This window comes from Sprattus sprattus (genome assembly GCF_963457725.1).
Source record: "Sprattus sprattus genome assembly, chromosome: 11".
Taxonomy (NCBI): Eukaryota; Metazoa; Chordata; class Actinopteri; order Clupeiformes; family Clupeidae; genus Sprattus; species Sprattus sprattus.
The window spans coordinates 19,983,085-19,996,103 of record NC_137909.1 but is presented as its reverse complement, the minus strand read 5'-3'; the positions used below and the strand labels follow the sequence as shown (position 1 = coordinate 19,996,103).

The following is a 13,019-nucleotide window of genomic DNA, read 5'->3' as shown; positions in this document are numbered from 1 at the left end:
TAGTCCACTGTTATGACTTTTTTCTACCAACCTCAGAAGACAAAACCTAAATGTAGTCAAACATTTGGATTCCTGCTGACAATTAAATCACAGGGAGAGAGGAACACTGACAGGAATCTTATTACAACAGAGGTGACTAGAGGTTTATCAAAAGGTACTTACTGAGAAAAGTGCTCCCTCTCTACCATTGCCTCCCTGTCTTGATGATACAACCTCAAATTAAGTAAGATTTGGATTTTTTTTTTTTTTCATTTTATTAGATTAAATAGGGTTGTGTCATTCTTCATTCTTTATCTTATTCTTTATATTATTTGCAAATCCCTTTGTCTAGGAGCACATAGTTGCCTCGCATACACAACTTCTGATTTTCTATGTTAAGGCATCGCCATAAACTGCATAATAATTCAATGTGATTTGTTGGTTATTGAACCGCTTTATGACATGTTCACCCAATTCATGTATACAGTGTGGAATGAAGTGGCAGAAATGAAAACATAGGAGATGGTAAATAATCAAATCTGCACATTTGTAAGGAAATTGTTCAGAGCCCACTTATGTGATTCCTGTGCTTGGGATGAAGCCCAGTATGCCAAATATGATCTCAAGGTTGGACATTAGCGGAACTTTTCTGATGTAGAGACTGTTAACCAGTGAAGAGTGACTTGAACAGCCTGTTGAATGATATTGAATGTGAAAAAAGCTATAGTCCAGTTATAAAAAAGCTACAGTCCAGTTATAAAGTCTTTGACTGGTCAGCCTCCTGACAAAGGTTTATGAATGAGTAATTAAAAAAGACAGACAACAATATTCAGATGAAAACATATTTATTAGGCAGCATGCAATTTTACAGAATAGTCATATTAACCAGGATTTTTAATCCAGATAAAAGTGACATGGATTCAGAGAGTTTACTCTGCCGCTTCTTTGCCCTTAAAAAATAAATAAAAATACAATTAATTAACTACATGACAAATACAAAATTAATAACTCGTACATTTCCAAAGTTAATTTTTTGAAATAATAATATTTATTCATAAAACATTATGTTACCTTTCCGCCATCGCGGCTCTTGGCCCTGAGCTTGTTGACCTGGGTCTCAGCAATGTCAGCACGCTCCTCAGCCTCCTCCAGCTCATGCTGAACCTTCCTGCACTTGGACAGGTGAGTATTGGCCTGTTCCTCCTGTTGTATATGAAATTGAGTGCAATTAATACAGAAAAAGAAAACAAGAGTCAATGTGAAGTAGAAAAAGTAGCAGATATGTTCCTGTATAGCAAAGGCAGAAAAATACTCACAGCTTCCTCAGCCTGCCTCTTGTAGCCCTTGACCTTCAGCTGCAGCTTGTCAACCAGATCCTGCAGTCTGGTGACATTCTTCTTGTCCTCCTCAGTCTAAAGAGAAAAAAGATTGTCAAGAAATATCCTCCCCTCTTAGATTTTGCATGCAGTTTGAGAGAAAGAGGAGTGTTCCTTACCTGGTAGGTGAGCTCCTTCACCCTCCTCTCGTATTTGCGGACTCCCTTGACAGCATCAACACCACGTCTCTGTTCAGCCTCAACCTCACCTTCCAGTTCACGAACCTTAACATGAAAAATATTTCCATTTCAGATACTGACCCCTGTTTTGTTATGATGAGTTAAACATATTCATTCAGAGTCATATTTTGTTACCTACCCTGGACTCCAGTTTCTGGAGCTGTTTCTTGCCACCCTTCATGGCCAGATTCTCAGCCTCATCCAGGCGGTGCTGCAGATCCTTGACAGTGACTTCCAGGTTCTTCTTCATCCTCTCCAGATGAGAACTGGTGTCCTGCTCCTTCTTCAGCTCCTCTGCCATCATGGCAGCCTATATGATGGAATAGGGTATTTTAAAATAATAGAAGTAAAAGTACTTATAATATAATGCTCTGTTTCAGAAAAAAAAAACCTACGTCAGTGATGGCTTTCTTGGCCTTGTCCTCAGCATTTCTTGCCTCCTGGAGGATGTCATCAACTTCACCTTGGACCTGAAGGAAGTCAGTCTCAAGCTTCTTCTTGGTGTTCAGCAGACTTGTGTTCTAGTGTGGAAAAATAAACAACCTCAGTTATATTTTTAATGCTGGAACTGTTCGTTTTATGTATCGGTTTGAACAACCTTTTATTATTCTCTACCTGGGAGTGGAGGAGGCCAACACGCTCACTAGCATCAACCAGCTCCTGCTCAGCCACTTTGCGGCCTCTCTCTGTCTGCTCCAGGGCAGCTCTAAGCTCTTCAATCTCAGCCACCATCAGGGTGTTCCTGCGCTCCACCATGGCAGCCTGCTCCTTCATGTCTTCCTGTCCTCTGACAGCATCATCAAGGTGCAGTTGAGCATCCTGGTTGACAGAGAAATGTGTTGTGCTTGCTATACTTCATTGGTGTGAGCACTGTAATATGATAACACTGAATATTTATACTACTGACCTTGAGTTGACCCTGGACGGTCCTCAGATTTTTCTGGGACTCAGCAGCCTGGCGGTTGGCATGGCTCAGCTGAATCTCCATCTCATTAAGATCTCCCTCCATTTTCTTCTTGATTCTCAGGGCATCATTCCTGCTCCTGACCTCAGAGTCCAGGGTGCTCTGCATGGAGTCAGTCACCCTCTGGCTGTTCCTCTTGATCTGCTCCATCTCCTCATCCTTCTCTGCAAGCTTCCGGTCAACCTCACCCTTCACCTGGTTCAGCTCAAGCTGGACACGGAGAATCTTGGACTCCTCATGCTCGAGAGTTCCCTATTTTTAAAAAGAGTGTCAAACATAGACCATAAGACCAATTGCTTAATTTATTAAGATGTCCTATCAAATCTCTCCACTCGATCCTGTTGGATTTTGTATTTGTACCTCAGCCTCTTCCAGGGCAGTCTGGATCTCAGACTTCTCAGTCTCAACAGTCTTCTTGGCCTTCTCCAGCTCATGAATGCTCTTTCCAGTCTCACCAAGCTGCTCAGTCAGGTCAGATATCTCCTCTGCAATAAGACATTTAAAACCCTTGACACCAAGTAAGCATCTACCAATGTACTATTGATTTGTATTCCAGGATAAAACAAGCTTTAATTTGGAAGTATTTTAAGGCCATCTTGACTTACGTTGGAGATTCTTATTCTCCCTCTTAAGAGTCTCCAGTTGGTCAAGAGCCTCCTCATAGGAGTTCTTCATCTTGAACAGCTCAGTGCTGAGAGAGCGAGCCTCTTTCTGGGCACCCTCCAACTCTGCCTGACCCTCCTCATATTTCTGCTTCCATTCTGCCAAGACCTTTGAAAAACAGTTTGTGTCTTGGGTTAATTTCACATATGAGACACTGATACAAAAAAATCAATACGTCCATATTATGTAATATGAGTGCTAGTTTGTCCTACAACATTACACAAATTCCAGATAGAGGTATAACCTTGTCAAAGTTTCTCTGTTTCTTGTCAAGGTTGGCAGCCAGACCATTGGCTCTCTCCACATCCACCATGAGGTCCTCAACCTCACCCTGGAGTCTCTGCTTGGTTTTATCCAGAGAAGCACACTTGGAGTTGATAGCCTCAATTTGTTCCTCAGCCTCCTGCAGACGCTGGGCAAGCTTTTTCCTGAAAATGCAATCGATTTAAGTTAGAGGACATTGACAGGTTTGAGTAGACAACATAACAACCCACATCCACATTCTGTGTGTGTTTTTGCCTGTTTGGTACCTACTTGGACTCCTCAAGCTCTTCAGTGCGCTGGATGGCATCAGTTTCATACTTGGTCCTCCACTGAGCAACCTCGCTGTTGGCCTTGGACATGCCACGCTGCAGCTCAGCCTTGGCCTCCTGCTCCTCCTCAAACTGCTCCCTCAGAAGGTCGCAGTCGTGGCGTGCAGACTGAACACCATGGGCCAGGGCATTCTTGGCCTGTTTGTGAACAGTGAATGGTGTTTATTAGGGGCTTCATAGAATGGGGTTATGTACTCCAATTTCTTCATGTAATTCACGGGTATCATTACCTTGACTTCCTCCTCATTTAGCCTCTTCAGCTCCTCAATTTGCTGAGTGAAAGCCTGTTTGCTTCTACTCAGCTGGGACACAAGAGCATCCTTCTCCTCAACCTGGCGACCAAGTTCACCATTTTCAGTCTGAAGTCTTGCTCTCTGAGCACTCAGGTCGTTGACCTGGCGTGCACCCTCATCACTCTTGGACTTGATTTCACTGAGTTGGTCCTCAAGGGTGCGGCACATCTTCTCAAGATTTCCCTGTTTGTGAAGATCAAATGAATAAGCAACACAAAAGTCAGAAATGTTTATGGCAATTATTACCATTTTACTTGACAACACATAATACAAAACCCTCAAGAATATGTACATTTTGTTTCATTGTTTGCAGTATGATATTGTTTGTAGTTAGAGTTACCTAGAACATTAAGGTATACATCACACAAACCTTAGCTTTAGCAACTCCCTCCATGTTGCTGGAAAGATCATCAATTTCCATCTTGTATTCACTCTTCTCCTTCTCAAGCTTCTGCTTGACACGCTGAAGGTTGTCGATCTGCTCTCCCAGCTCGGCCACGCTATCAGCTTGCTTCTTGCGGAGAGCTGCAGCAGTGGCTTCATGCTGCAGAGTGGACTCTTCAAGATCACGACGCAGCTTCTGGAACTCAGCCTCACGCTTCTTGTTCATCTCAATTTGAGCAGCAGTGGCACCACCAGCCTCCTCAAGCCTCTCACTGATCTCCTCAAGTTCCCTGGAGAGATCAGCTCTCTGCTTCTCAACCTTAGCACGAGCTGCACGCTCAGCCTCAATCTCTTCTTCCAATTCTTCAATGCGGGCCTATTGGTTGTTAAAAAGAAATAAGTGATGCTAAGAAAGAACAGGCAGATGATAATAAACACTATTCGGTACTGAAGATGTGAAACAAACCTGAAGCTCCTTGATCTTTTTCTGGAGCTGAGCACCCAATGATTGTTCATCCTCAATCTTGCTAAGGAGCTGGCTTGTTTCAAAGTCCTTCCTGTTTAATTGTAAATTAAAATAGTTGTTAAAGGCTGCTTATACCAAAAAAGGACTTAAAAAGGAGTCATGTTTGCATAAATCATTAGTTGCTAATAGAATTCCAAATTACTTCTTCAGCTTCTCATCAGACTGCTGCTTGTCATTCTCCAGATCCATGACATTCTCCTGGGACAGTTTCAGGTCACCCTCAAGCTTTCTCTTGGCTCTCTCAAGGTCCATGCGGAGCTTCTTTTCTTGCTCCAGGGAACCCTCAAGCTGCAGATACAAAGCATAAAGTAATTAAGTAGCACAATGATATATTTGCATTTATTTACAGAGAAAGGCCCTAAACTCACATCATCCACTTGCTGTTCAAGCTTAGTCTTGGCCTTGGTCAGAGTGTTGACTTTGTCTTCCTCTGCCTGGAGATCATCAAGAGTCTGCTGATGGGCCTCTTGGAGGGCTTTCTTCTCTTTTGTCAGCTTAGCAATGGCCTCATCCTGAGAGGCCATCTCCTCTGTCAGGTTCTTGACCTACATAGAATGTTTTGTATTAATATCCAGTAAACCTCAAGAAGACTTCTTGAAAATAATTTTTTTTTTTTTTTTAAGAATATAAACCTTGTTCTCAGTGGCATGTTTCTCCTTCTCCACTTTGGCCAAGGTCAGCTCCAGATCATCAATGTCCTTTTTGAGCTCAGAGCACTCATCCTCCAGTTTCCTCTTCTTGGCAGTTAGCTCAGCATTCATTTCCTCTTCATCCTCCAGTCTCTCTGTTGTCTCCTTGAGTTTGGCCTCAAGCTGGATCTTACTCTTGATCAGACCCTCACACCTCTCCTCAGCATCGTTGAGAGTCTCACAGCTCTACAGTAAATACAACATGAAAGGATGAAATCTGATTTGTACTTTTCAGACAGGTTAGTGATTTGAATATTGCAATGATATGAAGCATCGTTACCCGTTGTACAGTTATACACTTACAGATGCCATTTGCAGATGCAGGTCATTCCTCTCTTGCACAATAGACACCATCTTCTCCTCAAGATCCTTCTTCTTGGCATCAACCTTTGCAAACATGTCTTTGAGTTTTGCATGCTCCTCCTTCAGGTTAGCCAGCTCCTTTTCAGTTTCAGCACTCTGAAGCAGAGGCTTGATCTTGTAGTACACCTTCATCCATGGCCAGTGTTTCACATTAATGAATGAGCGGATATTCATCTGGATAGTGAAGATTGCATCTCTGCAAAAGAGGTTGATTTGTTGATTAAACCGTGTTGAAGCTTACTGAATAGATCAGAGGGATTCTGTCAAACACTGGCAGTGATTAGTAATTAAGTTATAAGAGATTGGCACTTCATTCAACACAACCTATTGTGTTACAATTAAAAAACCTGCAATGCTTTGTTTTATGGCAGATCATTTTGTTGAGCGTGATTCCACCAAATACATCACACATTACCTCCTTTCCATCATTGCAACAAACTCCCTCCTCATCAGGTATGCACGGCACAGAGCCTGAGTCATTGTGACCAGGGAAACCAGTTTCTCATCTCGCATCTCCTCAAGGACACCAAGCAGACCAGCTTTGAAGAACACCTAAAAGAGAAGAACAAAAACATATGAGGTGTGTGATTGAAAGCAGTTTAATATTTATTCATAATAACAGATATAAGATAGAAACATTCTCCACCTTAGTGTGTCCAAACTTGTACTCATCGTGATTAACATCAATGGATCCCAAGAGCTTCTCAGCAGCCTTCTTGTTATCAATGAACTGACCCTCAGGAATAACACTGGCGTTCAGTACTTTGTATCTATTGTCAATAAAATGAAAAACATTATTTTCCCCATATAAAACATATATGAAGTGTGTATTATAAGTTATTGTTGTATATTGTTGTATGTTTACCTCTGCTTGAAGTCAGCATACATGATTCTGCTTGGGAAACCCTTTCTACAGATTCTGATACCCTCCAGTACACCATTACACCTGAGCTGGTGGATGACCAGGAAGTTCTGCATATAACCTGTGAAAATACGGAGATGTACAATTTTTAAGCAAATCAAATGTGTTGAATAATGGACATGTCTTAATGTACTAAAAGCCCTTTACCTGGTTTCTTAATTTCATTTGGAATCAGACAACGCACAAAGTGAGGATGTGTGGACCTCAGGTTGGTCATCAGTTTACCCAAGTTCTCCTGTTGAGCCAAGAATGTTTTCGATTTTAATCATACAGTTAATTGTGCTGGGACAATTATTGATTAATTGATAATTTTCTTCTTTGTATTAAAAAACATACCCTGAACTGTGAGGACACAGTCTGCATGGAGCCACCCTTCTTCTTTCCACCCTTCTTAGCACCACCAGTCTCTATTGACAAACAAATAATGAATTGGGTTATTGAGATATATACATAGAATCTGATATAATTACTCTTTGTGTATTAGCCTTTAGACTTGAACAGGTTTATTACCTTCAACAACAGGTGGGTACAGGACAGGCAAAAGTTTGACTGATGACTTCTGGTACAGCTGAACAACAGTGTCGTTCAGTGGATCCTTGTTTTTGTCCAACCATCCAGTAACATTGTAGTCCACAATGCCGGCATAGTGCACCAGGGAGAAGTGAGCTTCAGCTTTGCCTTTCTTAGGCTTGGGCTTCTCAAAGGCTGCGTTCTTTCCAAGATGCTGGCCATACAGCTTGTCCTTGAAAGTGGTGTCAGAGGCCTTGGGGACAATGCACTCCTCTTCAAGGATGGCAAAGATACCCATGGGCTGTTGAAAAATAAGATTGCTTAGTTATAAAAGTGGACATCATGAAACTATACAAATCTAACACTGTGCCATGTGGATTGATTGAAACTGACCCTTTCAATCAGCTCAATGCAGGCAGCCAAGTCCATGCCAAAGTCAATGAAAGCCCAAACAATGCCCTCTTTCTTGTACTCCTCTTGCTCCAGAACAAACATGGTGTGGTTGAAGAACTGTTGCAGTTTTTCATTGGTGAAGTTGATACACAGCTGCTCCATGCTGTTGTACTGTGTTGGATACATATTCAAACATTATTGAGAGTGGCACCCTAAGTCACTAGAAACAAATAATGTTAGTGAAGAATCTTTTGTAATATAATTTTGTCCTCACATCAAAAATCTCAAATCCAGCAATGTCCAGCACACCAATGTAGAACTGACTTGACTTCTTGGTGTCCAACATCTCGTTGATACGAATGACCATCCACAAGAACATCCTCTCATAGATAGACTTGCACAAGGCTGACACTGAGTTGTTGACCTAAAACAATATGTAAGAATAACTACTTACTTACTATGATGAGAAAAGGCAGGGTTTCCACTGTCATGGAAATCCTGGAAAAGTCATGGAGTTTTAAAATCCCGTTTTCCAGGGCTAGGAAAGTCATGGAATTCATTTAAGTCACTGAAAGTTCAAGAAATAATTATTTTGTTGAATGTATGTCTAATGAAATTAATTACGTTATTGTACTTTTCCATGGATAGTGGTTTTGTTGTGCCTGATGCAGTCTCTTGTTATTTAATTTTCTTTCAGAGTTTATGCCCAATCTGTGCTGTAAAGTATATCATTCTGTTTATTTATTCGTTTGTGAAGATTCATGGAGATTAAATTTAAGGTCCTTGAAAAGTTTTGAAATGTTGTCAATGATAACGGGTGTGAACCCTAAGAAAGAAAATACCAGCAGTAAAATTCTTGCCAAACAATGTCAAAATCCTTGTGGTCTTTAGTCAACCTTGTATGTGACATACCTGTGGCACGGTCTGACCCTTGGTGACATACTCAGTTCCAACTTTCACCCTTGGGTAGCACAGAGCCTTCAGCATATCAGCAGAGTTCAGGCCAAGGAGGTAAGCGACTTTGTCAGCGTCTTTAAACAACAAAGCGTTTCAAGTTACAGAGGAAAGTCATTCTTAACCTAAATTGAGAGGCCACTAAACATATCTAATTAATGACATTGTAGATATATTTACAGGCTTCTATTGTAGGTGATATATATATATAATATATTAATAACTACAAAAGTACAACTTGAAGTTAACTAACATGCTGATTTATCTTTTAATGAAATAACTTCTACCTAGCGACTAGTAGTTATCACTAGAACTGACCCAAGTTCAGTAGAGTTTTTAAACCTACCCTCAGTGCCATCAGGCTCAGCCTGCTCCTCACGCTGCTTCTGCTTGAATTTCATATTGCCATGATGGAGCACAGCACCAGTCAGTTTGTAAATGGTGACTTTCTCCTCTCCAGTGAAACCCAGGATGTCAATGGCATCCTGCAATTACATGCATAAATTAAGTTTAAGCCCACCATTATTTTTAATCATTAGTGTTTTTGAGAATGTCATTCTATTTGCATTCATTGTCCAGAAGAAAAACTCTTGGATATCTCACATCTGTGGCGTCCAACTCTTCTTTGTCATCAATGCTGGCCACAGCAATCTGACCCTGACTGCACATGGGGAAGTCATAGGGGTTGCTTGTGATGAGGGACATTTCTGTAGAGGGGGAAAACAATAATTTGTTGTTGCAAATTAATAATTACTGTATGTAATGTAATGTTTTTTGATTGTTGGTTGAAAATAATAACCCTACCAATCAGCTCAGGCTTGTGGTTGGTCATCATCTGGAAGAAGATGTGGTAGCCTCTCTCATCAGGAAGCTGGAACGTCACTCTAGACTTTTCCAGAAGGTCTATTTAGGTGGGGAAGAATATATTTTAACTTGACCAAATTTAGGCAGCAATAATGTATTTTTTTATATACACAGGATAATTATACTTACAAGTCTCAATATCAGCTTTAGCCAGTTTTCCAGTTGCGCCAAAGTGAATTCTGATGAATTTTCCCTGTTTTAGACAAAATTGTATCCTTAGTAATTTTATCTTATTAATAACCACAGAACTGAGGCCAGAGTTTAAAAAAGAAGTTAACTTACAAAACGGGAAGAGTTGTCATTTCTCACAGTCTTGGCATTACCATAAGCCTCCAACAGAGGGTTGGCAGCAATAATCTGGTCTTCAAGAGAGCCCTGCAAGTGGAAGAAACATTCAAAGAATATGTTCTTATGAAGAGAATGTTTGTGTTGCTTTATAATAATCAGAACATAAATGTGTAAGGGGTCTGACCTGCATCTTTCCAGGCACCGGCTCCTTTTTCTCCTTACCACTAGCCACTGCAATTGTTGCAAAGTACTGGATGACACGTTTGGTGTTCACAGTCTTGCCAGCACCAGATTCTCCGCTACATTAAACATAAGATAATGAAAACATTTCAGATAAGAATTGCCTGTGCCACAAGGTAACATAGAATATAATGCAAAGTCTTAAGTCATGCATTGACACTTACGTAATCAGAACAGACTGGTTCTCCCTGTCTGTGGGACAAATGCAATTTTAGATAAATCACTTTTTTTAATTGGTTCATGAACAAATATGTTATTAAATCTTATGATTTAGTGGATTTTAAATTGAATGCTAACCTTGGAGCATGAACTGAAAAGCATTGTCAGAGACAGAGAAAATGTGGGGTGGGGCCTCCATACGCTTCTTGCCTCTGTAGGCCTCCACCACTTCTTGGTCATACACAGGGAGCCACTTGTAGGGGTTCACAGTGGCACAGAAAAGTCCAGAGTAGGTCTAGAATGAGGAAACAAAGGGGATTGGTTTCACAGCTCTATATTTTTTAAAACAGTTTTTCATCTGTGAAAAGCATAAAGCTTACGTAGATCATCCATGCTGCGTAACGCTCTTTGAGGTTATACAGGACAGAGGCTTCATTGAGGTGGGTCATCATGGCCATGTCCTCAATTTTGTCATACTTGGGAGGATTCATGGGGTGGACATCAGCCTCCGCAACGGTTCTTTCCTAAAACAAATGGACAATATAAAGAGATAAAGGCAAGAAACTTTCTCTTTAATAGTCAATCATTTTCTTAACTAAGAACCTTGCTAACATACCTCCTTGGATTCAAGCAGTTCAACAGTGACTTTGCTACCATCTTTACTCTTGATTTTACCCTTCAGGTACAACTCCTCCTTGTCAACTACATAACAAGCTGACTTTGCATCAAAGGGCATGGTTTGGGCCTCAAGCCTCTCCTTCTCAGGCTTACGGAGGTAAATGGCAGCTTTGCCATATATGGCCATGTCACTGTCCCCCATGGTTGAGGTTTACTGTTGGAAGAAGAGGCATTAACATTTAAACAAGCTCGGACTGTAAGAAACATATTAACATCCTTGAAACATAGCATATCTGAAAAAAGTAAACAAAACAACAACTGGATGTTTGTTTTTGTAGTGACTGTCTATGAGGCATTCAAGAGCAACAGTAAATATTTTCATTTTATCTAATGACAAAATAGGTAATCATATTAAACCATGGGTATCTTGCTAAAACAGTTAATGTAGAAATTGGGTTGAAATGCATCCTACAGACATGGGGTAATGTAGTAAATAAATAAAAGTGTGTTGTATTATTATTTAGGGGATTTAATATGTTGTCTTTATCTTTCATCATGCTGTATCGAGTGCAGTGTTTTTCAAAAAGGAAAAAAGACATCAGCAGATCTGAAGTAGGTGTCAAAAATGTTTAAGCTGAGTGCATATTCTCTTCTCTTACATATTTTTTTATATTTGAAGTGATGTCTTCATAGAACCGCACTGAAGCCTGGTCAAAGGAGATATGACCTTTGCATATGAATAAAATAAGCTGCAAAACCAAATTAGGTGATAATTGTCCAGCCAGGGGCAGTTTTAGCAAATTGGAGGCCCTGGGCAAAGAACAATGCTGAGGCCACCACCCCACCCGACCCCAAAATAGAAGATATCCACCAAAGCACCAATCCCCTCCAACCCCACACACATCCAGACACACACACACTTAATGTTATGTAAACTGACATTTATTGTGAGTATATGACTTTAACAATTAAACGTAATTAATTTGAAACATGAGGTTTTGAGTGCAGTGTAATAGTAATGTAACTTTTTGATTACTTTATCAAAACAATGTATTGTTACATTTGATTAATTCTTTATACTTCTGTTTCTGAATGTTTTCAACTGAAAGTTCCAAATGTGTACAGGTCCTGTTTTAACCATTTCAATTCTCTATCTGTTAATTTGTCACGCCATAATACTGGGTCTTCACTGATCACTGTATCACCATTGCTGTTTCTCATATTGTTGACATCACTGCTCTCGTTATCATCCAGCTGTGCTTGAGCAGTGATGATGACCATGGCAGTATCATGTGCGTCGCCAGTGCAGGTGTCAGTTTCCCGTATATGGGCAGCTGTGGTACATGATGGCTCACCGTTTGTAGAAGCAAAGCTGGCAGGGCTAGTTGGTGCTGTAGTAGCTGTAGTCTGCTGCTGCTAGCTTAAGCTAAACTGGGCTCAGCAGCACTTGAAACATTATCAGATCAACTCGAAACATTTTTAGAAATGCCTTCCTCTTCCACGGACGAATTCCTTGATTGAAATTGTTATGTTACCTTAGGTAATTTCTCCCTGAACTTACCATTCTCCCTTTTCCTCTGTCTTTTCTCACTGCCACTTAGAAATCGTTTCATGGTTTACTTTGCAACTACAAACGGCACCACACGTCAAATTAAGTTTTAATTTAAGATACATCGCGTTTCAATGCTTATTATGAATTGTCATTCCTTTGCAATGATAAGTGATTTATTTGTATTATTTAAAAAAATAAAAACAATAATCGACGAGGCCCCCTGGTGGCCGAGGCCATGGGCAACTGCCCGCCTTGCCCATTGGCACGCACCGCCCCTGTGTCCAGCCAAAGACTATGTGTACAGCCAAGAGATTTGGATTTAGGGACCAAATGTGGAAAATATGCATACCTATACAAGCCTATTTCATTGTGAAAGTTTGTTTTGACCGAACTGGGTAGGGGAATTCTGAACTATAGGCATATATTTTCTTTGGTAGTCGATTGGCTTGCTTGCTATTTTTTTTAAAGACTTAAGTTGCTGAATTGAAAGTCTGTTAAAAAGCAGATACA

The 13,019-nt window shown here is 40.5% G+C and overlaps 1 protein-coding gene across 3 annotated transcripts; it reads right to left on the bottom strand.

Annotated features, from left to right (window-relative positions):
* Positions 1-908: 908 nt before the first annotated feature.
* Positions 909-11,159, bottom strand: LOC308371912 (myosin heavy chain, fast skeletal muscle-like; the record flags this gene model as incomplete). Of its 3 annotated transcripts, none has more annotated exons than XM_080846949.1 (38): positions 909-929; positions 1,051-1,182; positions 1,296-1,391; positions 1,475-1,579; positions 1,674-1,844; positions 1,930-2,055; positions 2,150-2,353; positions 2,442-2,750; positions 2,859-2,983; positions 3,104-3,269; positions 3,406-3,589; positions 3,696-3,892; positions 3,985-4,230; positions 4,418-4,807; positions 4,898-4,988; positions 5,100-5,245; positions 5,326-5,502; positions 5,590-5,832; positions 5,950-6,205; positions 6,425-6,561; positions 6,656-6,779; positions 6,875-6,992; positions 7,079-7,166; positions 7,268-7,338; positions 7,442-7,742; positions 7,835-8,005; positions 8,109-8,258; positions 8,747-8,865; positions 9,135-9,273; positions 9,392-9,495; positions 9,593-9,691; positions 9,782-9,845; positions 9,935-10,027; positions 10,125-10,239; positions 10,345-10,372; positions 10,478-10,634; positions 10,720-10,863; positions 10,956-11,159. In XM_080846949.1, 38 exons carry the CDS (start codon positions 11,157-11,159, stop codon positions 909-911), a joined length of 5,811 nt encoding a protein of 1,936 aa, XP_080703075.1. The 3 variants fall into 3 exon arrangements, with proteins under 3 accessions (XP_080703075.1, XP_080703077.1, XP_080703076.1); XM_080846951.1 differs by having other exon boundaries at positions 10,143-10,239; XM_080846950.1 differs by having other exon boundaries at positions 10,959-11,159.
* Positions 11,160-13,019: the final 1,860 nt, after the last annotated feature.